The sequence below is a fragment of the Hibiscus syriacus genome, unplaced genomic scaffold (assembly GCF_006381635.1).
Source record: "Hibiscus syriacus cultivar Baekdansim isolate YM2019G1 unplaced genomic scaffold, ASM638163v2 tig00112368_pilon, whole genome shotgun sequence".
NCBI classification, from domain to species: Eukaryota; Viridiplantae; Streptophyta; class Magnoliopsida; order Malvales; family Malvaceae; genus Hibiscus; species Hibiscus syriacus.
The window spans coordinates 121,539-147,544 of NW_024063315.1; the positions used below are offsets into that span (position 1 = coordinate 121,539).

The 26,006-nt window shown below is 36.2% G+C and overlaps 3 protein-coding genes and 3 pseudogenes across 3 annotated transcripts; 2 read left to right on the forward strand and 4 right to left on the reverse strand.

The window, feature by feature from the left end:
- Positions 1-288: 288 nt before the first annotated feature.
- Positions 289-4,157, reverse strand: LOC120178678 (annotated as a pseudogene).
- Positions 4,158-6,918: 2,761 nt separating this feature from the next.
- On the forward strand, positions 6,919-10,622 carry LOC120178679 (transmembrane protein 184A-like). The gene is made up of 6 exons (XM_039184475.1): positions 6,919-7,319; positions 7,425-7,498; positions 7,783-7,932; positions 8,690-8,975; positions 9,569-9,802; positions 9,902-10,622. The coding sequence occupies exons 1-6, from the start codon at positions 7,164-7,166 to the stop codon at positions 10,232-10,234; spliced, it is 1,233 nt and encodes a 410-aa protein (XP_039040406.1). The 5' UTR covers positions 6,919-7,163; the 3' UTR covers positions 10,235-10,622.
- Positions 10,623-11,086: 464 nt separating this feature from the next.
- Positions 11,087-13,795, reverse strand: LOC120178675 (annotated as a pseudogene).
- A 2,765-nt stretch (positions 13,796-16,560) lies between these two features.
- Positions 16,561-19,962, forward strand: LOC120178687 (annotated as a pseudogene).
- A 1,102-nt stretch (positions 19,963-21,064) lies between these two features.
- Positions 21,065-22,908, reverse strand: LOC120178686 (pentatricopeptide repeat-containing protein At1g64580-like). The gene is made up of 4 exons (XM_039184480.1): positions 22,095-22,908; positions 21,962-22,008; positions 21,553-21,693; positions 21,065-21,271 (listed from the first exon to the last, which is right to left on the reverse strand). The coding sequence occupies exons 1-4, from the start codon at positions 22,906-22,908 to the stop codon at positions 21,065-21,067; spliced, it is 1,209 nt and encodes a 402-aa protein (XP_039040411.1).
- A 1,280-nt stretch (positions 22,909-24,188) lies between these two features.
- LOC120178688 (major pollen allergen Ole e 10-like) lies at positions 24,189-25,648 on the reverse strand. Its single transcript, XM_039184481.1, has 5 exons — positions 25,539-25,648; positions 24,937-25,307; positions 24,661-24,906; positions 24,487-24,580; positions 24,189-24,396 (listed from the first exon to the last, which is right to left on the reverse strand). The coding sequence occupies exons 2-5, from the start codon at positions 25,010-25,012 to the stop codon at positions 24,189-24,191; spliced, it is 624 nt and encodes a 207-aa protein (XP_039040412.1). The 5' UTR covers positions 25,013-25,307; positions 25,539-25,648.
- Between the last annotated feature and the right edge of the window lie 358 nt (positions 25,649-26,006).

A 26,006-nucleotide genomic window follows, 5' to 3' on the forward strand; every position in this document is an offset into this window, starting at 1 on the left:
ATCTACTTAAGCGATATCAAATTACTTATTACTTGAACCAACCCGGTTAGTTATATAACTACATGTCAAATTATTAAATTTTTAGATTGAGAAATAAATATTAACATTTAAGGATATATATTATCTTTCATTTTTTTCTTTCCAACTAAATATAACTACATGTCACCAAAATGAGTATATCAAATGACTGGATTTACCAACAAAAGCTAACTACCAACATTAGTAGAGTTCCCTCGCAGATCGCCAATGGCTTCGTCAATATCTGTCAAAAAACCAAGTGCCCCAGATAGCAACATAAGCATACTAAAAGTCCGGATTCTCGAGGCAGTCGGCCAACCTGTGCCCCGGTCGCCCACAGTTGAAGCATGAACCTCCGAAGTTCCTGCACAAATCAAGAAACATGTCAACCTCGAATTGTATGACATGCCCAAGTATATCCATACTAGGCGGCGGTCTTGATAAATCTCGGTGCTGCATGTATAGATAGTTCTATCGTACGGGAATAGAAGGAAAAGACATACCTGTCACCGGAGGGTGGTCTCCTTGATCTGCTGCTACTACTGATTAGCCAGTCATCCCTACTGCTTTTCGAAGCCCGAGACCAGCTACTTCTTCCACCTTGGAACTCATTGTCAGAATCTCGGCCATTGCCCCAACCCCTGGAAGTCCTCGAACCACCTCTCCGTTCCCTAGAACCGCCTCGTGAAAAACGATCCCTGCTAGAGAATTTGCCGTAAAAATCACCTGAAGGGCCATCATCTTGCAAAGGAGGCAACTGCCAGAAGAAATGCATACACAAGATCAGCTTAGTTTCGTGCAAGGTGACTCTGCCCGAGGAACTTAGGTAAGTTAGATGACAATAATATAACCGACATCCAGTATCAACCTTCGTGATCTTCGTGATGGTGTTTCCGGGCGGCATTTCCTTACTCAGCAACTCTTTTGCAATCTCTTCGGGGAGATCGAACACGGCTCCTTAAACCTGATAACAAATACATTCTTAAGTCTCGAGCAAAGTAAAACACTGAATAAGTTTCGTCTCATCTGTCAGAGAAGAAAATGATTTGCTGATACAGACCCTCTCATCTGCAATTAGATGTATTTTCCCAACTTCATCAGCAGCCGCAGGGTACACATCGGAAACAAACCCGGTGACAGACCTAGCAGTCAGGAACCTTCTAGAATAAGTTTCGTCTCTAATCAATTGCAGCGTTACAAATCCCTGCAACACACGTGCCGATTAGGCAACAGGCCAAATTAACTCACTGAAACGGTACTTAAAATTGCAAAACTTCAATACATGTTATGTTGGTTTTCATCAACTCCTGCAAAGATTTGAACTTCGAAACTTGAATGAAAAGTGCTTACATCAAGTGCTAGGTTGTCCCATAGGCAACAAAAGCAAACTTGAATGTAATTTTTCGTTCTGAGTGATCCAAATGAAAATTAAAAGCAAGATAAACTGTACTATAGTTTACCTGTTCATGGGTAATAAGAGATCGGGATGAAGGAGGACGGGAAAATCCGCTTAGGTGAGCAATCGCAGCAGCAAGAGCACTTGTCCCTTGTTCTTCAATTATTCTTTCGGCAGTTGGGGTAAAGAACTTTATAGACTCGGGATGAACTCCATTTAGAGCAGCAATGATCTGCTCGGCCGAAGACTCTAAAACTTCTTCGATAGATGGAGGACTAATGAACTCAAACCTACATCCAACATCACGTTCAAGAGTTTTGTCGGTTCTCCTTTGGCTGTTAGTATACATCAAAATTGCAGAACCTTCCTTCCCTGCACGTCCAGTTCGTCCCGAGCGATGCACAAAAGTCTCCGCATCATTGGGAAGCTCATAGTGGATAACCTGAAGAAAATAGTAAGTGCCAATCTTCCTGATGTGCCATTTGGAAAGCACAGTCCACAAAACTAATTGAACATAAACAATTGTGATATCTCAAAATTTGGAGCATGGAAATTGGAGAAAGAAAGACCGAAAAATCAGCAAACGAACTCGTAACAATCAACATTACTTGCATGTCCATTTTTTATACTTAAAATGACACATATTTCCCTGTAGTTTCATAATACCAAATAATAATTAATTTTCTTTTAATCTTAAGAAACAAATTTTGCAAGTAGTATCAGAGGCAAAAAACAAAAAGTGGGAAAAGCAACAATCAAACGGAACACAAAGTGCCGATGAAAGGCCCGAAAGGAATACTAGTGTAGCCAACATACCAGATCAACATTTGGGATATCAAGTCCACGAGCCGCCACGTCAGTGGCCTCAAGCACAGTAAATTTTCCTTGGCGAAAACCATTCAACGTTCTCTCCCTCTGATGTTGAGAAATATCGCCATGCAATGCCTCAGAAGCTATGCTACTTGTTAAAGCCATTGATACATCGTCGGCATCTCGTTTTGTTTGGGTAAAAACAATGGTTTTCCCACCCTTTGCATAAACCTGAAGATAAGGTAAAGATTCAGTTTTCCAGTATACCAGTCATAAAGAAATTTGAACTGTGTCAAAATATAGTAGCGCAACAACATCGTAAACATGTTAGAGAGAAAAATGGTAAAACAAGTTCATCTAAGCAAAGCTTACAACTAAAATAACAAGATATGGAAGGCAACTCCAACATTTGATAAAAGCATGAACCGATAAAATATGTGCTACTGGATATTTGGGTGTGTCGATGCATAAAGATCTTAAATAGAACTCCAAGGCCAGGAAAACACTTCTAATTTTAAGCAGCTAGTTTCTCGAAAAGCTTACAGTAAATAATCCAGTAGGCAAAACAAGATACTTGTGGCATAAAGCAAACATAAAAGAAGTTAATTAAAAAGATTTTGAGGACCAAAGGCCCGAAGTAAGAATAACAATTCAACATTCAAACTATATTCCATGCCATCCTGAATAATCTCTGAAGGAAAAAGAATGAATAGACGGCTGATGCCACACAAGCGAGCCAACAGAGTAGATGCTACTTACATGGAATAATATCAAAACATTTACATCGGAATAACCATCTCTATAATGTCTCCTAATATAGAATACATACTGGAGAAAAAAATTCAACACAATCAAAAGTTATTTCATAAAGAATGATGCAATAATAGGTTTACGTCTTATACGCTAAAATTCTATTTGAAAAAGAATTTTTCATGTTACATGTATGAAGAAGAAAACTCATTAAACATAAAAGACAATTTTCATTGGTGGCTCCAATTTATAGCAAAAACATAAAGGAATACTGAAACCAATGAGAAAAAGTAAGAGAAGATAAATCATTTACTGTTATGAGATCACTAAGAATGGTCCTCTTTGAAGTTGCAGTGGCTGATATTGCATAAAGTTTGATCCCTTCAGCAAGCTTTTCATCTTGATCTCCAACCTGCGAAAGGATGTCGAGTACCAGAAACTTAATTTTCTCAACAATGCATTAGTTATCCCATCCCAACAGAGTGGTCGGGAATGGGGACAGATACTAATTTTCATCATTGACAATAAGTAATATAAACTTCTTCATCATCATCAATAAGGAAACATGAGTAACATGTTAAAAAACAGCTTGAATACGCATTTCCAATATTACATAGAGATGAAAAATACCAAGTCGATATTCAGAGGATTGTCCAAGTACTTTCTTGCCAACTTTTTAACCCAAGAAGGCATGGTTGCAGAGAAAAGCATGCTCTGCCTCTTTGAGGGGAGGTTTCCTAGAATTTCTTCAAAGTTCTCCTCGAACCCAACAGCAAGCATCTAATCAGCTTCATCAAGGACCAGATATTCAACTTCCCCTAATTTAAGGTCATTACTTTCTATAAAATCGATGATTCAACCAGGAGTCCCAACAACTACATCAACCCCGCGGGAAAGAGCGCTTCGCTGAATAGTATAAGAAACCCCTCCATAAACACAAACCGTGTTCAAATAAGACGCGGACTCTTTAATTTCTTTCTCCACTTGTTTGGCTAACTCCCGAGTAGGAGCCAGGACCAACACTCTCGGACGGCGGCCAGACATCGTAAAACGAGGGAAAGATACATAAGAAAACATTAAGAGTAACAACATTGGAAATGATGGGCTGCAATATATGGTATGCTACCTCCTTGAACGTCCGGCATCATCTTCGGTAAGACGTTTAATTATCGGAATCCCAAAGGCTAATATATAAACTTTCAGTTTTAGTATATTTTAATATCTAAACTTTTAATTTTTTTAAAAATCATACGTAAAATTTATTTTTTGTTTCATTTTAATATTCTGTTAAAAATTTAATTTTTTTTTTAAGTTTAGGTTCTAAAACGAATCAAAATTGATAGTTTAGGTACTGTACGCGTAAAGTTTTAACGACAGAATACTAAAATGAAATAAAAAAATAAACGTTAGGTATGATTTTAAAAAAAATTAAAAGTTTAAATACTAAAACGGATCAAAACTAATAATTTAAGTACTTGTATAATTTACCCCAAAAATAAGCAACTTGATTATTTCTTTACTTTTATCAATAATAACATGATCTTATGATGATACCTCAACATTACCATTAATTTTTTAACAATGATGATTAAAATAAAATCAAAATATAATTTTATATATGATTTAAAAAATAATTAAATAACAAAAATAAAATTAAAATAATAATTAAATGGTTAAATATATAATTTAACTTTTATTCTATAATAATCTCGAGTTTGATCTATGTTTTTCTTTTATTCTTTTTTTTCAAATACACTATTAGATAAAAGTTTATATAAAATATTCCTCTACCATTTTAAAATTTATATTTTAATTCCTATACTATGATTTGTGATAATGAACCTCTTTATTATTTTTTAGGGTAAAGTATGTCATTCATCATCAAACTTTCTTTTCTCTCATATTTTACTCATTGAACTTTAAAAGGTTTTAATTTAATCACTAAATTTTATATATTAGATTTTTTATCACTCCGCCGTTAAATAATTAATGGTGTTATGACGTGAAAATTTATACTAAAAGAGCGTAGTTATGGATCTCTAAAAAATTATATTTTGATCAAAACAACATCGTATTAGTGTAAATAAAAATTTATATTTCTTTCTTTTTCTATATTTTTTCCTTCTTCTTCTTCATCATCCCATTTCTCTACTGTAAAAACTGAGAAGAAACATGCAATGGTCTTGACTCGCGTTGCATCCATTGAAGAAGAAGATGAAGACAACATGCAAGAAAAATCAAACAGAGAGGAGGAATCGACATAAAAATTAAAGTATTGTTAACATTGAGCTCAAAGAGACTAAATCTATCTTTCTTTACTACCCATTGCTCTTTCAACCTCAACAAGACCTTCAAGCTCCATACAGTGTCCTTCATCTTCACCATTTGCATCTTCATCAAGCATCTTTTGTCGCTACTGTTGTTTCACACCTTTCATAATCAAATATCTCCCTTTTTTTTGGTCCAAAAAATACAATAAAAATGGCTACTTTATTAGATATAAAGAGTAATGAAATGATATTTTTTTTTCATATATGTATAGATGAATGGTTATTTTATTGTGATTTTTTTGGTTCTTGGAATAAGTTTACAAAATCTCCATTAGAGCTTAGAGCTATTTGTGGACTTTTATGGCCGTTCAGTTGATTTGCAAATTTCTTTAGCGATATAATTTTTTAGCGGTAGAATTTGGGGTTAGGATTTCAATTAGTAAATCTTTAAAATTATTTTTTTTAAATTGATTTTTATTTTTATTAAATATAAATCTTATGTTACATCTTATGTGGTTGAGCTTTAATATTAAAATAAGTCACATTATACCACAATTATAAATCTAACGTTTGAGTGACAAAAAAATCTAATGTACAAAGTTTAGTGACTAAATTAAAAACTTTTAAATTGCTGTGAGTGAAATATAAAATAAAGTTGTAAATTTGTAGTTTATCCTATTTTTATGTAAAATCTTTTTTTTCTATTTTTTAATTTTCTATTTATTTTTTATAATGGTAAAATTTAAAATTTAGTCGTAATATTTTAAATTATATAGAACTAAGTAATTGTTAAAATGTATAATATTAAAGTTTAATTTTACTAATGGGGTTTGATTTAAGCGGTAAGGTAAGCAGTTTGATATTACTTAAATAATGTTTCAAGTTCAAGTCTTTGTGTATACTGAAAATCCTTACAAAGATACTAACAAAATTAAAAACATCAAAAGGATTTAATATCACAAAATTAAAGTGTATGAGCTAAAATTTAAATTTTTAAATGATATATGGACCTTACAGAGAATTAAACCCAAAATTAGACTATACTGTTTAATAAAATATTTATGAAATATATATATTTAATAGAAAATATTTTTTAATAGAATATGATTGACAGGAGGCATGTTTATTTATGTGGTACACCTTATAAAAATATCATTTTAATAATTATTTAAAAAATATATTATTTTAAAAATTATTTTTATTGTGATATTCTAGTAAAAAAACCTTTAAAAATACCATTTTTACTTATACTTTAAAATAACAATTAAGTTTGGATAATTCTTTTTCCAATTTTAAAATATAAGATTAAATTTAAATAAACAAATTTATCTGTCTAATTATTTTTATAACTTAAAATCAAATATATATTTAGCAAATTTTAAAATTTTGGATAAAAAATTTAAGATATATAATTAAATATAAAACTAAAAATTCTATTTAAAAAATAAAAGAAAAAATGTTTCTAATTTGTAAAATACTGCTATTGATTAAGAACCCTAGCTTGCTGGTAAAGCAAATTACGGTTACGGTAATTTGTTGGGTTGTTTGTATTGGAAGGAAGAAGAAAAGCAATTATAACCTAATCCCAAATTCCCCCCCATTATAAAGCAATTGTATATTATATGCTTCTAGCGTGCTGCTTGGGTTGATAGAAACTTTAGTGGGAGAAATCATTCAACCAGCCGTGTTGAAGGAAGGTTCCAAAGAGCCGCCGGTGAAAAAGCAGAAAAGCATTAACGGCTGTTGAAGACCCACATTTCATTTTCCTCTGCTTTCTTGTTCAGAGAATCCCCAGAGCCCAGATCTACCTGGGTTTCATCATTCTCGATACTCCCATCGTAATTTGGGCAATCGGTTTAGAATTAGGGTTTCGCTTCCCGTTTATTGCTCTTTTCATGTACAGCTGCTAGGGTTTAGAAATGGGTGATTCATTTCCTATTTACCTCGATATCCTCGCCTTATTGTGTGCTGCCGGAGCCGTTTGGTTGGCCGTTTTTCACATCTACAGGCATCTTTTGAATTACACCGAACCTATTTTTCAGAGATATATCGTCCGCATCATTTTCATGGTTCCGGTCGGTTATTTTCTTTTTCTTATTACTTTTATTAAGTTATGATTGTGTATGGAGCTTTTTGTTTTCTCTTACTGGATTGATTTTCTTTGTGTCTAAATTTCACAGGTTTATGCGTTAATGTCTTTCTTGTCCCTTGTTTTACCACGGAGTTCAATCTATTTCAATTCCATCCGGGAAGGGTACGTTTGTCTGACTGTGGGTGTTTGAATTGATCATCGGTTTCTCGTTTGCACTTTGTTTTCGAGTTCATTTTTTTAATCCATTATCCTATTCAAAAGTTTATGCCATGTATATGTGGATTGATATTTGATAGATAGATTGATTGGGGATGGTGTATGGATATCACAATTTGTTAATTGTTAACCCGTATTATTCAATTTTAGTAGTTCGCTGACCGTTCGGTACCTTTCATTGGGCGAAAGACTATTATTTTCTAACACCATTTCCGTTTTAACTGTCACAGGTATGAAGCATGGGTCATTTATAATTTTCTTTCTCTTTGCTTGGCATGGGTTGGAGGTCCAGGAGCAGTTGTTCTCAGTTTGACTGGTCGAGTTTTAAAGCCGTCTTGGTTTCTGATGACGTGCTGCTTTCCTCCCATACCACTAGATGGGTGAGTATCCGATATAGGCATTTCTCGTATCAGTAGCATCTTTGTTTTCATTATCATTTAGATTTGGAGTTTACATTGGATAATTGTCAATGGTTTAGAGCTATGAACTTCACTTCTCGGGTGTTTTAGCATGCTTTTCTATTTCACTTTTGCATTATTCTGTGAATGATTTACTTTCTTTCCATAATGTGATTTCTAAGAACTTAATCTTGTGTGGAGGTTAGCCAACTAACATTGAGTGTGGCTTAATGCGAACTCAGTTTTGTTTTACCATATTAGGTCCTGGATTTAGACATAAACGCATTTGATATATTTTAGAAACATTCCAAATTCTTGTTCTGCTTTGATCAAAGATTTTTTTAGTTAATTTTATCAAGACTAATGAGATATTGATTTGGCATAAACTCATTTATGAACTCGTTCTTTCTGTTAATATGGCATCTTTATGCAACAAATATTATACCCTAAATTAATATGGCATCTTTTGTTTAACCAAATAAATAAACATAATCAAGAACTTTATCGTTAGGCAGGTAATATGAATATAATCAAGAGACTTATGGATTCTCTGAGGAGCATTATTAGATGTCATTACAATATGGAAAGTGTATTTTAGACAAATTATTTGCCTTACACGACAAATTCCTGTATTTAATGTCATGATTAATTGGAAACTTAATAAAGATTTTATTGGGACTTTCTTATTCTTATTTGCTCAGCTTAAATTTGATTATTTGCACCTGAAACCGCAATGTAGGCGCTTTATCCGGAGATGCAAGCAAGGCTGCCTGCAATTTGTCATCTTGAAGCCCATTTTAGTTGCTGTTACTCTCATATTATATGCCAAAGGAAAATATGAAGATGGGAATTTCAGTCCAAACCAGTCATATCTATATCTTACTATCATCTACACAATCTCTTACACTTCGGCTCTGTATGCTTTGGTGTTGTTTTACATGGCATGCAAAGATCTTCTTAAGCCATTCAATCCAGTTCCGAAGTTCATCATCATAAAATCGGTGGTCTTCTTAACCTATTGGCAGGTAATATCTTTTGCGCCTGTTACTTGCTTACATGCTTGTGCATGCAAAACAAGAAAAAAGAAGACAAATCGTTTTTGGCTTTTAGATACTTTTATCTTTCCTTCTATTTTTGTTGCACTTGCATCATCCCTTTGTTGCTTTTTGGTGATAATCATTATTCGGTTATCTTTGTAGCATCTTTAAAGCAACCTTGTGGATGGAAACTTCTAGATACTGGAATGCAACCTGTCCTAGCCTGTTTGCTGTCCACATCGATGTTATCTTTATGCTTTTCATTTTTTAGGGGAGGCTGATTTTCTATATTTTTCTCTCCCTTTTTGCACTGCTGTATAATCATAAGAGCAGTTTGAAGTTCTGGAAGTGCTGCATTCTTGTCTCTCTACAGGCAGATACTAGCATTTTAGAAAATTATGTCTGTGCTGTGACAGCATTGTACTATCTATTAAACCCGGTAAAATGCATGCATGTACAGATGGTTATACACAACTTCTTTTGCTGTGATGGCAACATACCATGTCTGAACCCCTCTAGTTTCAAAGGTGCTGAAAGAAACTCGAAAGTTAAAATTTCCATCCATTTATTTCTTTTTGCAGGGTGTTCTGGTTTTTCTTGCTGCAAAATCGGGATTTATAAAGGGTGCTGAAGAAGCAGCTCAGTTTCAAAATTTCCTTATATGTGTTGAGATGCTTATAGCCGCCGTAGGTCATCTTTATGCATTTCCATATAAAGAGTATGCTGGTGCAAATATTGGTGGGTCTCGTGATTTTACAAGAAGCCTTGCACATGCCTTAATGTTGAATGACTTCTATCACGATACTGTTCATCAGGTGAGCCTTCTTTGTGCCATTTCCCAAAGGTTCCTCTTTTAGATCATTCTTCTTTTGTTCAGGGTTGTTTATGGTGTTATTTGTTTATTGGATTCACAGTTTGCACCAACGTATCATGATTATGTACTGTACAACCATAATGATGGTGATGAAGGAACAAGAAAATATCGGTCAAGGACTTTTGTGCCAACTGGGCCCGAGATGGATGCTGCTAGAAGAAACAAACACGTGACCCCAAACAAACTAGAGGATATTCAGCTATCCACTCTCCCATCGAATGGTACAGGTGCTCCCCAAAACCCTAGCTCTGTACCTGAATCTGCAAGTGCTGATGTTACAAAATCATCACTGCTTATGGACCACTCAAATTCTTATTCAATGCCATATGATATGTCACTTATGGACATGGATATATCCAGGCAGTTCCGGTAGCGAAATATACCAATCCTAGGTGACAGTTGTGTAGTCGCATCCTTATGCTAAAAGTAGATGAAGTCTGCATCCTTGGGGGGTGTGGGGAGCGTCTGACATAACATTATTTCCGACTTTGGACAGCCTCCTTTATCAAGTTGTGTGTTTCGATTTGCTGTTGTCCTCGACTCCCAATATTCTCTCTTCCCACTCATTTGCCTGTATTGATTTCAATCCATGTAAAATCTAGTCACCCGAATAGAAGCCATACTGGAATTTGGTGGCCTAGTGTAAGGTCGGCCAGCATATCGATGTTTTATTTTGTTGCTGTCTGCTCTGTAGATGCAGTAGCACTTTTGGGTCACATATTTGAAGGATATGAGTTGAAAGTCATGAAATTTGGTTTCAACTTTTGTTCACTTGACTCTGTCAATCTTGTTTCTTTTTCTGCATGTTATTCAAAATTTATTAGCTTGATGGGGGAGTCATTCCTTCAAACATTGGATGGATATGTTTATTTTGTCATGTGTACAAAGTCACTCTTTTATTTGGTTGTTTTTACTTTTGTTAGTGAGTCCATTTTTTTCATTATTTTTCTCTTGTTTTGTTATGAAGTGCTATATACACACATTTAATTTGCATGGATGATGTGTATATATCTATACTGATCGAGTTGATGTCATCGGTTAATAGGATGTCAGATTAGTTAAGAAATTATAAGAGTACCTTTTCATCTGTAATGTGATGTGCATATGAAGCAAAATAGATTCCTATCCTCAGGTCAAAAAGCTGTTACCTACAGTTATATATCTAGTGCTTCATATTTCATACCACAATGAGATAAAACATGATGCATATATACAAGCGAAAGTACTATGACCTATCAGGTAACTTATCATCTCCATCAGTTGATTTAAAAGGAACACTACTGGTGATTTCCGAGGCTCGGCTATTCTTTTGCACTTCAGCTGGAACGAATTTGATCAAATTCAGGCAGACTGCAACAAGAGCCAAATCCATAAAAAAACATACCAAAATGTCTAGATGAGTGACAAGTTAATAGAATCCGACACCCTTTCTCTTCCATCCTTATGTGTTACGTAGAATATAGCAAAAGGTAATAAATGTGTCTTCCTGCATGTTTGTGTGTATATATTCGAACTCCTGCTTTACAAGAACAAAGAATCATATAGCTTTATCGAATTTTTTGACTCGACTCGATCGAATACTCACCACTGTTAACTAATCACGGAGGATATGCTTCTATACCATGTGAAATAATTTTGTCCTTTGCCTCTGAGGAGATAAAAAGACTCGACGTAAGCTTCTCTCAGTGGCAACTAAAACCCACCTCAGCGAATACTTGAAACTTGCTTTTTCTTTTTTAGTTACTTGAAAAAGGAACAAGAAAAATTGCCTAATCTGATTAGATGTCTGATTCACTGAGCTATTGATGTTGGTGTTCCCTTTCACTTGTGAATTGATGTTCTGAATTGGATCCTTTGAACTAGAAGCAGTAGCTGAATCCTTATTATCCACTGGAACTACCAGTCCACTGCCACTCAATCCAAGGGCTGATTTCATGAGATGCTCACCAGGAATAGGAATCAAAGGTGCACCTGGCATCGACATCGGAAGTCCTTGACCATGAAGCCCGTATAACCGGAGGTTCGATCCTGCCATCTCATGGAGTGTAGTGGCGCCAGAAAGATGTGGGCCAAGGCCAGAAAAAGGTGGACCAGAGATTGGAGGCACTTGAACCATAGGGCAAGCAGAAGCTGCGGTATTCGTTTGAGGAAATGGCATCCCGAAACCCATACCTTCACCCATTCCAACACTCATGGGTGAAAAATGTGCAATATGAGCTGCATGCATGTGTTGCATTCCAGTTGGAAACATCATCGGGGGCATATATAAGCCGGCTCGCATGGACATAATCTGCATAAGGTTGGTATTTGATAAATTGAACTTAGTCCGATTACCCTTCAAAGAATCAAGATTCAAAACATTCGCCAAAAAGAAGAGTAAGAGTTGGGAATTAGGAGAAAGAAGACAAAGATCTTACCTGCACCTGTAGTTGGAGTATCTTAAGATATTCAATTGCTTCATCAAGCATCGAAGCTTTGTCCACCTGGTAATGTCAAATGTAAAATGTCAACAGATTTAACATACAAAGGCTATCGAGTCTTTGTTGGTCTGTTTTTAGTTCAATCACAAATCCACGTAAGAATATAATCATGTCTCATGGATTTAAGTAACTTCGCTAGGGCATTCAAACTCCTCATCATCACAAATTTTCCTCTTCAAATTATGTACTACTGAATCATCAGAAGCTCTTTCTACCTTAGTTCCACAGCAAACAGAGGAATCAGCAAGCACAGACTCTACTGCCTTATCACTATGTGGCAGGCGTTTAGAGGCATTTTCACCCATAACTTGACCAGAGATTTCATCTTTTTGCAGCACATTTTCTTCACCGATAGCACCATTTTGTTCAGTGGCAGCTGATGTATCTTGAGACTTAACTTTAGATTCTTTTATATCTGTCTTCACTGGCACTATTGTAGAATGGTAATGAGAAATTTCTTCCTTCTGTAGCTCACTATTTGAATCAATGAGCGTGTAATCAACACTGGCACCTATCCCCTTTTCGTTACTTCCATTCTTCTCATACCTAGCCATAGCACCTATGTTCTGAAGACTAGATTTAACAAGTGCAGCCGGACGTGAAAAATGGGAAAAATTCATCAAGACAGTATTATTACAAGGTGCAACTGGATCTCGTTTCTGCATCTTAATGTCGGACAAATCATCATCTGATGGTTTAACTCCCATTGAATCTCTGCAAATGGCATGGTCGGTGAAGATATGGCTCAGATTATTACCAATACTCTGACACGGCTGTGACGGCTAGCTGGTACCACATCTAGGCCTAGCTTCATCATCTGCGGGTATAGGAACCTTCGACAGCATTCCTTGTTCGAAACCATCAGCATCATTCAGAGAAATAATAAACGAATCTTTAATGGATTGCCGATTCCTATCAAATGATGCTAAATTACTACGAGTTGGGATCCCATCTTCAGTAAGCCTGGATAGTTCAGGCAATAAACCAGAACATTCGTTCTCTAAAGATTGATCCTCAGGGTACTTCAGCCAAGGCACCATTTCATCATCATCATGAGACAGCACCAAAATCGGAATTTCACTCAATACAGAGTCCATCACTCCAAACTTTCCCATTTTTGCATTATTCCCACCGTTTCCTATATCTTTATATCTGGTCTCAAAAGTGTGGGATTGTAAGCTGCTACAAGAAGGAAATTTTCTAGCTCTACTGGACTGACCTTGCATCAAAACTTGACCATTTTCCCATACCAGTTCAACAATGTCATTCTCAGGTCTGCAAATCAAACAACACATGTATGATCGAATAACGCCTAATAAACGAACTTTAATGCTAAAAACAGATAGAGAAAACTGAAACTTACACAGAAGACAAATCAGTGGGAGTTGAAGTGTTCTTGTCTTCAGATGAATCAAGCTTCCCCTAGCCATCCGATATAGCTCATACAAAGGCATGATGTTTCTTTGAATAGTCTGTTCAGAATTTTTTGTCTATTTTTAACGCACACACAAGCTACAGCTGCTCGAACCCGGGTACTCAAGGGAGAACCAACATTCTCCTCAATGGATTCTACAAAGGCATAATGAAGAGATGAAAAAGCACTACTTGTGTGCAACAGTTGTAGTAGTGGTCTTTCCTCGTTCGTCGTCGTCGGAAAAAGAGTTGACCAGTCTTCCATGGTCATCGGCATGGTCTTGGTATCGTGCACAATCTATGAATGATGTTCCTTATAGGATGGCAATTTCACCGGCATCCGACCGGTTCTGATCCTTATTCGTCCCAATCTGGTCTGATTTCTTTTTAAAAAAATTCGGGTTCGGGTCATTTTTTTTTTAAGGTGTGAAGTTGGGTCGGGTCAGATTCGGATGGAGGGTGAAAAAACTTCAACCCAACCCTAACCGAGGATAATAATGTTTTTTTTAAAAAAATTATTATTATTTTAATTCAATCCTTAATTTGTACCAGATCGAATCGAATCGGGTCAGATTTATACTATAAAAAACCAGACCGGGTCGAAGTTGGGTGGAGAATATATATTTTTCGGGTCGAGTTGACCAAAAACCCGACTAGTTGCAATCCCTATTTACTTAACTTCTAGTAGTATACATCTTACCATTAAGGATGATATCTGGTATTGGAACTCATAATGCAACGACATCGAAAGTGATATTGTCGCAAGTGACCCGTCTCCGAACACAATAACCTGAAGATGGTCCTCCCGGGACCCGTCCGGTCAAATATAACATTGTCCACATCCCTAAATGACTTCTTTTATCTCCAGCAGTGTTGCTCCTTCGTTGCATTGCATAATAAACATGAACAAAAACACTGGTGTGTATATATATGTAACATATCAATCAACTGTAGTCAAGGATGAAACTAGAGGATTAAATTGTTCAATTTTAAAAATACAAGGGTATATTATGTATTTAGACTTTAAATATGAGGAAAACTGTTTAATTTGTATGTGAGTAATTAAATATACATATACAATATAGTATATATATCGAATAAGTTACATTAAGCCACAAAATAAAAAATAAAAAATTATGTTTTTGTCAAATTAAATTTTATATTTAAATAAGATCACCATTTTAAGTATCTAAAATTTTCGAATATCTGAATTTGCACACTCTTGTTGTCATGGTAAGTACCTTTTTGTTTTTTCTTTAATTTTTATATTATATTTTTGTTTACTTTTTAATAATTCTGTTTTCATGACATTTTTTTTACGTTTTTATTGTATGTGTTTTTTGGCTTTATGATACATTATCGATCGTTTGACCATTATGTTAGTTTATCTTTTTTAAGGTTGGACTTGATATCGTTACGACTAATAAAAGATGACACATTTATTATCATGATGATCTTATTGTTTTGGACTCACATATTGGATTTGGGTACACGATTTACATTTGTGAATAAATTTTTTACGTTACTCGACCTTATTTTATAGTTTATTGATGATCTTTCAGTAATTTTATATCTTTTTATGATTTGTTTACGGATGCTGTTAGATCTATTCGCATCTATCTCTTGTTTGAACTCTTTGATTAGATTTTTAACATTTTCTTTATATAATCTTTATGTGACGTTATGTGATTTGATTTTGTGTTAATGGTTATTTGAAAATATTCTAATTATGTTTTAAGCAAGCATTTATTGTAATTTTTGAATATTTTATCTTTTCAATAAAACGATCTGCTTTTATAAAAAATAAAATACTTTATTTTAACCTTTAATTAATTAAACCAAATAAAAAATTAATGATGTTTTAATTCTTTTACTTTTTTTTTATAATTTTTCATATATGTGGGGTTTTTTTTACAATTTTAATAACTTAAATATATTTTGATATATACTTTTTTATAATTTTTAAAACACTTTTTTTCTTTATTTTTTATTTTTTACAATAAAATAATTAATATCAGTATTTGAAAAAAATAGTAAATAAATTGTAACCCCAACATACATGGTTGACCTGGCACGCCATTCACCGACTACGCATGCATAGTTATCAAGACATTGATATTTTAAGTAAACTTTTAAGTTTTTCAAAATCATATTTAATATTTAATTTTTGTTTCATTTTAGTATTTCACCGTTAGAAACTTTGATGTGTTTAGTACTTAAACTATCAATTTTGATCATTTTTAGTATCTAATTTTTTATTCAAAATTTAACATTAAATTTTGAACAATAGTACTAAAATAAAATAAAACTAAACATTTTGTTATAATTTGAAAAAATTAAAAGTTTAGGTACAAAATAACCAAAACTGATAGTTTAGATACAAAATATGTAATTTACCCTAATTTTTTGTTGTTGTGGGCTTATTCACGCTATCAGACCTTATAAATATCGAAGGCTAGATTTTTTAAAAAAAGAAATAATGATTAAATTAATAGAAATAATAAACATAAAGGTTAAATTTGTAATTAACCTAAATATTGTATACTTATTTAGTTTACCTATTTACCCTCTCTTTTGTCTCCTTTCTGCCTAACTCTGATTTGTTGTCGAAAAAAAGAGACGGAAGAGAAAAAAGGAGCCCCAAATCTATTACGTTTTACCCGAAAAGAACCCTAATCTTCTCAAGTCTCGATTCAAAGGTACGCAATTTCTCCCCAATTTGCTCAATAATTTCATGTATTCTCTTTTCTTTAAATTTTGAAACTTTTTGTTAGGGTTTCTTCGTTTCTTTACATATATATGTTTGAAGTCATTTTTTTAAAACAAAATTGAAAAGTTTTTTGGCTTCCAGTGCTTCTCGATTTCTCACCTCTATGTCTCTTTTGCAGTATCGACACTCTGCTTGGTGGAAATCGTTGTTCAGAAATCCCCGTGTCCAATTAGGTCAAATTTTCCGCTTTCATTAATCTTTTCACGTTTTTGAACTTGTGCCTCTTGTTCTAATTATAATACAGATTCGTTTCTGCATTGACCAAAATCGACCCTTAATTCGCCGTTCCTTAATCAACACTTGATTACTGAACTAGGTTTTTGTTGTTTTCTCTACCATGAAAGTTTCTGACTTTATCATTCAAACCATATGTTCTGCTTTAGTTGTTTTGTTTCTATGGATTGTCCTGAAGTATTTTTCGTTTTCTCTATGATTGACAGGTCATGGCTGCAAAAAGGGTGATAGCCGTTTGTCAGTCGGGTGGTGAATTTGAGACTGACAATAGTGGGGCATTGTTGTATAAAGGGGGGATGCTCATGCGATAGATGTCGATGATCAAACGAAGTTCGAAGACTTCAAGACAGAAATAGGAGAAATGTTTAATCTTAGCATGGATACTATGTGTATTAAGTACTTCCTCCCAGGTAATAAAAAGACTCTCATCACTGTCTCCAATGAGAAGGATTTAAAGCGGATGATAAAATTTCATGGGAATTCTGCTACTGTTGATGTGTTTATCATAATGGAGGAAAATGATGCTCATGATGTTTCTAACATGCCAGCCAGTAGGTAGTTTTCTTTACTTGTAAGATAAAGGCTTGGTTGTAATTTCTTGATATATTAACCCAAAGCTGAGTGTTTTGTTTTTTACAGGTCGAGTAGGACATCTTTGTCTGAAGCAGCTCCAGTCGATCCACCTCTTGCGGCCCCACTTGATATTGTTGATGCCCACAACAATCATATTGATGCACCTATTGAGACGGCAACTGAGATTTCATCCATACTTACTCTTTCTAAAAGCACTCAGCAGTGGCAGAATACAATTACAGGGGTAGGGCAAAGGTTCACTGGTGTTCAGGAATTCCGTGAGACAATACGTAAATATGCCATTGCACATCAGTTTGCATTTAGGTACTATAAGAACGATAGCAATCGTGTGACTGTTAAGTGCAAAGTAGAAGGCTGCCCTTGGAGAATTCACGCGTCAAGGTTGTCAACCACTCAGCTGGTATGTATCAAGAAGATGAATCCAACACATACTTGTGAAGGGTCTGCTTTGAGCACTGGGCATCAAGCAAATAGAAGTTGGGTAGCTAGTATAATAAAGGAGAGTTGAAAGCTTTTCCACAGTACAAACCCAAGGATATTGTGACCGATATAAAGGAGGAATTTGGGATACAACTGAACTACACTCAGGCTTGGCGTGGAAAAGAAATTGCCAGAGAACAGCTTCAGGGTTCATATAAGGTTGCTTACAGCCAGTTACCACTTTTCTGCGAAAGGATAATGGAGACCAATCCTGGCAGTCTTGCTACGTACTCCACTAAGGAAGACTCTAGTTTTCATCGCCTCTTTATCGCATTCCATGCTTGTTTGTGCGGCTTTGTAGAAGGTTGCAGGCCTCTCCTTTTTCTTGATAGCATACCCTTGAATTCCAAATATCAAGGTACCTTGTTGGCTGCAACTGCTGCTGATGGGGATGATGGCGTATTTCCTGTTGCCTTCTCTGTCGTAGATGCTGAAACCGATGAAAACTGGCATTGGTTTTTGCTACAACTGAAATCTGCCTTATCAACAACTTTCCCTATAACATTTGTCGCAGACATACAGAAGGGTTTACGGGAGTCGATCTCTGAAATTTTCAAGGGTTCATTTCATGGTTATTGTCTCCGCTACTTAACTGAGCAACTCATTAGAGACTTGAAAGGGCAGTTTTCTCATGAGATGAAACGGCTTATGATTGATGACCTTCATAATGCTGCTTTGGCACCTAGACCTGAACTCTTTCAGACATATCTCGAGAGCATAAAAAAAATTTCACTGGAAGCTTACAATTGGGTCATACAAAGTGAGCCCCAAAACTGGGCAAATGCATATTTCCCGGGTGCTAGATATAACCATATGACATCAAACTTTGGGGAACTCTTTTACAGTTGGGTGTTGGATGCACACGAATTACCTATAACTCAAATGGTTGACGTCATACGTCAAAAGATTATGGAGTTAATTTATACCCGCAGGGCTACTTCTGATCAGTGGTTAACAAGGCTGACTCCGTGCATGGAGGAAAAATTGGAAAAAGAGGGCATGAAAGTCCGTACGCTTCAAGTGCTACTGACTACTGGTAGCATATTTGAGGTTCGTGGTGAGTCCACTGAAATCATTGACATGGATCGTTGGGATTGCAGTTGTAAAGGTTGGCAACTTTCTGCTTTACCGTGCTCTCATGCTATTGCTGTTATCACTTGCATTGGGCGAAACCCATATGACTTTTGCTCCAGATACTTCACAACCGAAAGCTACAGGTTAACCTATGCGGAGTCTATACAACCTATTCCAGATGTAGAGAGGCCTCTGCGTAAGGATTCTTCATCAGCTCTAGTGACAGTAACTCCTCCTCCAACGCGCCGTCCACCAGGACGACCTACTACAAAGAAAGTTGGATCACATGAGGTAATGAAGCGACAACTCCAGTGCAGTAGATGCAAGGGGTTAGGGCACAACAAGTCCACTTGCAAAGAGCTCTTGTAGAGTGTTGAACGTGGTAAGTATTAGTTTTTTTGTCACTTAAAAATAGCACCGCTTATCCCTTGAACACCAAAATGGCATGACATTATTCCATTGCATGTTTCATGCAGAAAGCATATCTGTTTTTCCAAACTTGTATTGCATTTTATGAGCATTTGCACTTGCAGCTTCTGCAAATGTGTCACAATGGAGCCTGGTTTCCTGTACTACTTGGGTGATTAATCTTCAGCTTTCATATCAACAAGGATCTGTTTCCCCATACTGCTGCTGTCTATCGTCTGATATTAATATCTTTATTAACTGAATTCTGTGGATGCTATCAGCCGTTGTAACTGAAAGTTTAGCTTTTAGCTTTACCTCTTTTGTTAAGTTTTGTTGCTGTTGCCATTGGACTAACTAGTTCTCTTACTTTTGTGTTTGATGATTGTCAAATAGTTTTATTAGAGGTGCAATTCTATTTGGAGCTTCACGTGGTCTCTAGTTAAAGGTTATGAGTAATGAACATGTCAATGACTAGTAGGAAAACAATGGTTATTTTAACTTGAGCTATTTGCATCCTTGTTGATGGAAATCCATATATTACCATTGACTTGGATCAAATTTTGTTGATGTATAGTTAGTGAGAGATTGGTTAGGTGTTCTGCCCCATTTTAACATTTTAAGTTGTGAATGATTGTGTTGCTTTTCCAATTTGGCCAAGCTTTTGGATATTTGTTATGGAAAACATTGGTAATTTCATATGTAGAGAGTAAATGGCTATGGGTGCATTACGAAATTAAACTCTACAAGCAATACAAAGATGATGCATAAACATAACAGTGACACCAAACCTAAGACTCGGTGCTCGTATACATTATTCAATGATAACAGTATTAGTTCACCTAAACAATCCATTTGCATCCAAAGAATGTGCTAATTGTGCTTGCCTCTGCACCCTATATCCTCCACAAGTTCATCACATAGAAACCCTTCCCCGTCTCTGCACCTCCGCCCTTATATGCCTGTTGCCTGCACCTATTATTGTCCTCTGCCTCCGCCCTTGTATGCCTGTCGCCTGCTTCGATTGTTCTGCCCTCACCCCCTCACTATGTACACAAGAAGAATGGAACACAACTTTTAGATCAAGTGCATGGAAAAAGCAATTGCCATATAAGCACCATATTGATGGTTGACGTCTCTGAACCTAGTGGCTAAACAGGATCAATTAAATACCATAAACCCAACCAAAAAAGGTTTATTATGCACATACAGAGAGCAGTGTACACAGCTCCATTTGCAGTCTTCTACCACCGCAGCTTATATCCCCGTAACTTAAAGAAAGATGAGGAGATAGAAAGAACTTCCATCCAACATCAGTTAAGGAGCCGATCAATGTGATACATAACCATGATAGCATATTACTCACCAGAGACTAAACAAGGTTTCTGAAGCTGCTATCAGTTCAGCATTACAAGTGCCTATTCTCACTGGTTAATGTAGCATCTAGTACCAGATTCGAAATGTTACAATGTCAAAATAAAAGTCAGTCACTGCAAACAAAAACAGAACGAAATTAAACTGTGATTACCATAATTTGAATGCCATTGAAGGAAGATCGATGTCATGACTTTTTGTCCTCCTATGGGTGAGAAATGAAGGCATGACCAGAAAATATATAGTATGTACCACTATGGGGAAAGGGTTATCTATGAGGGAGATTTTTAATGAGGCCTCCTATTTCTATCAAAAAAAATGTACCACTATGGGGCGGATACATGGTCAAATAAAAAAACCATACCAAGTATCAAGCGCTCTACCATTTCCCCAATGCCTCGGCAAGAATGTTGCTGACATTGTCTTCATCGATTGATTGTTTGTATGTTGGCACTCCCCTACTTGTTACCCTATTAACATTTGATCCGATGATCAATGCATGAGTTGTAGAATCTGGAACATAACCCCTTTCCAACATCAAATCTAACAAATTTCGAGCCTCATCCCGCACCCTTCTATCCACAGGCTATTAATCAGCATATTGAACATTGTTGAATCCAGAATTTCCATTCTCGAAATAATTTTACCGATATCATTCGACACCAAATGTAACTGAGAATGAATCATTAAACAAGAGAAAAATTCATGAATTGTCTCTGAATCAGGCATGAGACCCTCAGTAATTATTAACTTGCAAAACAAAGCACAGTCCTTAAACCTATTCAGTGCACACATACTTCGTATCAGGATACAGTATGCTTCTGCATCAACTTCACAATTCCCTATCACAATTTGGGAAAACATCACCAAGACATCTTTAGCTCTTTCAGATTTATACAAGGCACACATTATAGAGGCATAAGCCGAAGTATAGCAGGAAATACCGGAATAATAAGCCAGTGACCTCAGCTTGACTGCTTCATCCACGTTTCCAACATCGCATACAGCCTTGATCAACATATTGAATGTGGTGAATTCAAGGGGGCATCTACTTTTAGACATGTAATAATATAATTAAGCGGCCTCTTCAATCTTTTCTAGGTGGCAAAGGCCTTCAACTAGCCTTGAATAGCATTTTGAATTCAAAACCTAGAATTTGCACCGAATATAATAAAATTGTTCCAAAGCATCCTTAACTTTTTCAGATTACAGTTACCGACAACAAGAGCTGCATATGTGCCGCAATCAGGAACTACTGACCGTATAATCATTCTACCGAGAAGCTCGTAAGCTTTATTGATCCCCGCATTCTCACAAATCCATCTGAGTAAAATGTTCCAAGAATCACAATCAGCTATGCCTCTCTCAAACAACTTCTCAAGAAGACTTTTTCCAAGAAAAAAAATTACCAGCCTTACAGCAACCTTCGAGCAATGCTTTATGTGGAGAAATTAAGTCATCACAGTTATTCTCCAAGAAACGAAATGCCTCATCATATCTCTCAGCTTCACAAAAACCATTCACTACATCCACAAAAGAATCAACGGGTGGAATCTCACCGATTTCCATCATCTCTTCAAGAACGTTAGTCGCCTCATCTAGACGAAGGTTCATACATAAACAACGAACCATTTTACTGCAAATTACCGAATTCAGCACTAAATCAGCTGCTCCCATCTGCCTTAATAGCATCATTCCTTCTTCGAGTCTGTTCTCTCCACAAAACAAAGGGATAGTGCAGGTATAGAAACTTAAATCCGGCCAATACCCGAGCTCCAACATTTTATACAAAATGAGCACTGCATCATCAACTCTACCATTCAAAACAAGACCTTTTAGAACAATCTCAAAGGTCCTAACATTCGGACTACACCCCTTCTTTCCCATCCTCCTAAACTGATTCAACCCCAATTCAATCATATTGGTCTCAAACAAAACCTCCAACAAATGGTTCAAAGCATCAACATTGGGTACAATTCCCCCTTTCACCATCCCCTTATAAACAAACATGACACGTTCAAAATCTGTTTTTCCAACAAGAGCACCCAACAAATCATTGAAAACGTCAACAGAGGGATTAAACCCACATGATGTCATGTTCCCCAAAACCAAAACCGCCTCGTTTAGCCTAGAATGTCTAACGAATATATGAACCAAAGAAGCAAGAGCCTCACCAGAACCCACGTGTCCATCTCTAGCCAAATTCAGACAAAAATGGTCCATTTCTTTGACATGTCCAGCCAAACCCAGTTTCAAAATGATGTGGTGATACGTATCGGCGTAGTGGTTGAAGCCCTTCTGCAGAGCAGCCCATTTGAATAGCTTGATGGCTGAGTTGAATCCTGGGTTTTGTTCAAAACTCGGATTAAGATGTCTGGGTGTAGATTCTTCTTTAAAGACCCAATTTTTCTTCGAAATCGTCGGGTGATGGAGGGTTTATGGAGGTTTCGGGGTTCAATCGGAGAGCATTGGAGTATGAGAAGGAGAAATAACAGCCGGGGAACTTGAGCCATGGAGGGATGTTGCTGGGAAATTTTAGTTTTAGCTTTAAAAACATTGGAATTAGAAGTGTATTACATATCAACGATCAAATAAGACGGGGAAAGAAAGAGAAGACGAAGTGACTGAGCTGAGAATAGACCTCCGTTGATGTGCGGCTTCTTAAATATTTTGTTGGGTAAACTATGAATTTGGTCACCCACCTATTACTTAGCTTATGTTTAAGTTAGTCAACTATTTTTAAAAAGGCTATATCACAAATAAGTACCTAAAACATATATACTTTTTCATTTAAGTACCTATTTTTTTTTTTTTTGTAAAAATAAGTACCTAAAGTTATCTTTTTGGTCAAAATAACTACTTAAAGTACTTTATGTCAAAATAGTTACCTAAACTATTCAAACTTTTTAATCTAAATTCTAAAAAAGTTGACATATGATATTAATTAAAGAATACTTTAGGTACTTAGATGAAAAAATGAATACTTTAGGTAACTATTTTAATCGAAAAGATAACTTGAGGCTATTGTTAATGCTATTCCTTAGTGCAATTCACTAGCATCATAGAAAAAAAACTCTCCTTATCAACTGATTTTTTTAGTGTTAGTGATTTTAGACTAAGACATGTTGTTTAGAACAGTAGAAAAATTATGTTAAATTTATACGTAAATTTGAATAATTCAACTTGATTTTTAAATAAAATTTAAATGATAAAATAAGATTTATCGACTTGATTAACTCGAAGAGTAATGTCTAGTGGATATTCATTTTGAAACATTAAGATAGTTTGATTAAATGGTCCTTCTCAAACCTATAATTTTCACTACCTGATGAAAAGATATACAAATCTATGAATATAAATTTTGGAACATTAAGAATAAGCCATCTCTACATCTCGAGCGGCTTTTCCGGACGAGGAACATCGTCACGAAGACGAGGCTGCCATGAAGTAGTCATCTGGGAACTCAAGATCACCTGTTTCTTCCCCAGCAAGAATAAAGTGGTCTATGGGAAGGTGCTTGATTCGAAGATCAATCGAGAAACGAAATATGTCATTGACAGTAGAATGATGCTGCTAAACGTCGGTTGAAAACCGACCGACGTGGACGTCGATGTGTTGAAGGTGGGAGGTAGGTTGGACCCGAAATCACTTGTGGCAGCAGAGCCTGTGCCAGGGGTGCTCGAGTTTAATACTGAAGGTGGGGTGACCGAGCTGCAAAACACAATCAAGATCATTTGTCCGGTTCATATGTAATACATACTAATAGTGTATATGTCAAAGTGATCAAAATGAACTCTTTACCCTGGTACACCTGCCCCTATTGATGTCGATGTTGCTGGTATCGCGGTCAGAGTGGGTTGTGATCCCGAAGATGGGAAAATGCAGGATCCAGTGCCTATTAAGATTAGAAGGTGTATCATTGAACATTCAAACGTTTCGAAAGATGATTAACTCGAACAAATTAACACATCTTACTTGGATTGGTGTTCACTATGGTTGCAGTCCCGCCGAAGTCGCAGCTTGTCGGTGCCGGGTTTTTCTGATAGTAGGTATTGAATGCATATGATGCATGGTTTTGCAATGTGTTCGGATTATAACAGTTAGCACCTTGCTGGATCTGCGAGCAATCGACTCCTCCGATTCCACAAGCGTAATCCAACGCCGATTGAAGCAAAGTCTGTGACGCTCCTGTCATAGCTACGCACCAGCTCTGCCCTGGAACTGCAGGAGAATTTGTAGTTGCAGTACTAGGAGGCACAGGATTTGGCACCGGTGTGCTCACAGGGACTCCTCCCATAGGGGCGGGATACGTCGTTACAGGATTCATGCAGGCTGCTGTACCCCTGCCCCTGGCACTGTGATGGGTGCAGATGTTGTGATCGGATTGGTTACCGGTACCGTAATCGGGTTGTTGGGATCTGTAGAAGGTACCAAGATCGGTGCCGGCATATTCGCAGGGTTCTTGGCGGGCACAGTGACGATCGTCGGGGTGGGATTAGTTGGAGGGAAGATAATATCATGTTGTGATGTTCTTGTGACGCCATTGAGGAGTATTCTACGAGAAGAAACAAAATCTTCCATTGTTGATTTATCAACCTTAGCAGTAACTTCCCCTACCTCAGCTGCAGTAAAAACAGAAGGAGTTATAATTAATGCATCATGCATGCATATATATATATACACTAAAGAATTTTCTACAGTTAAAACTCTCAGGTTCAAGTCATATAGATAGAAACCGGAAGAGTTTTCTTTTCGGGTACGATATCGGATATATTTCCGCTATCGGATACCGAAAAGAATGTAGAAGAAAGTAAAAGAGGGGCAATGGATAGAAGAGATGGGGATTCACTTACCATAAGAGCAGATAACAAGAAGAAACAAAAGGGGTGAAAAGAGGCAATTAGAACCCCTTTAGCCATTGATGAGAGCTTCCCCTTCTTCTTCTTCTGGGTTTGGCTGAAAGAGAGACCCAACAGTGGTGGTGTTTTAGAAGACAAAGATCGTGTGTGTGTGTGTGTATATATGTGAAGCAGTTGCCAGTTGCTAGTTGGATAGATAAAGGTGACGAGAGAAGAAGGAATATAAAGCTAAAGGATGATGACCATGTTCCATGTAATGAGAAAAAGGAAACATCTTACTTTGTCGTTAAGGATGGGGATGGATATGTAGGATTGTGGATGATCACATTTGATTTTTCGCTTCTTCATCTCTTTTGGTTGAATTATATTTTGGTCCCTTCAATATGTTCAAATTTAAAATTCAGTATTTCTACATGTTTATACAAGTAAGGATTTGATATCAAATTCTTTGTTACTCCATTT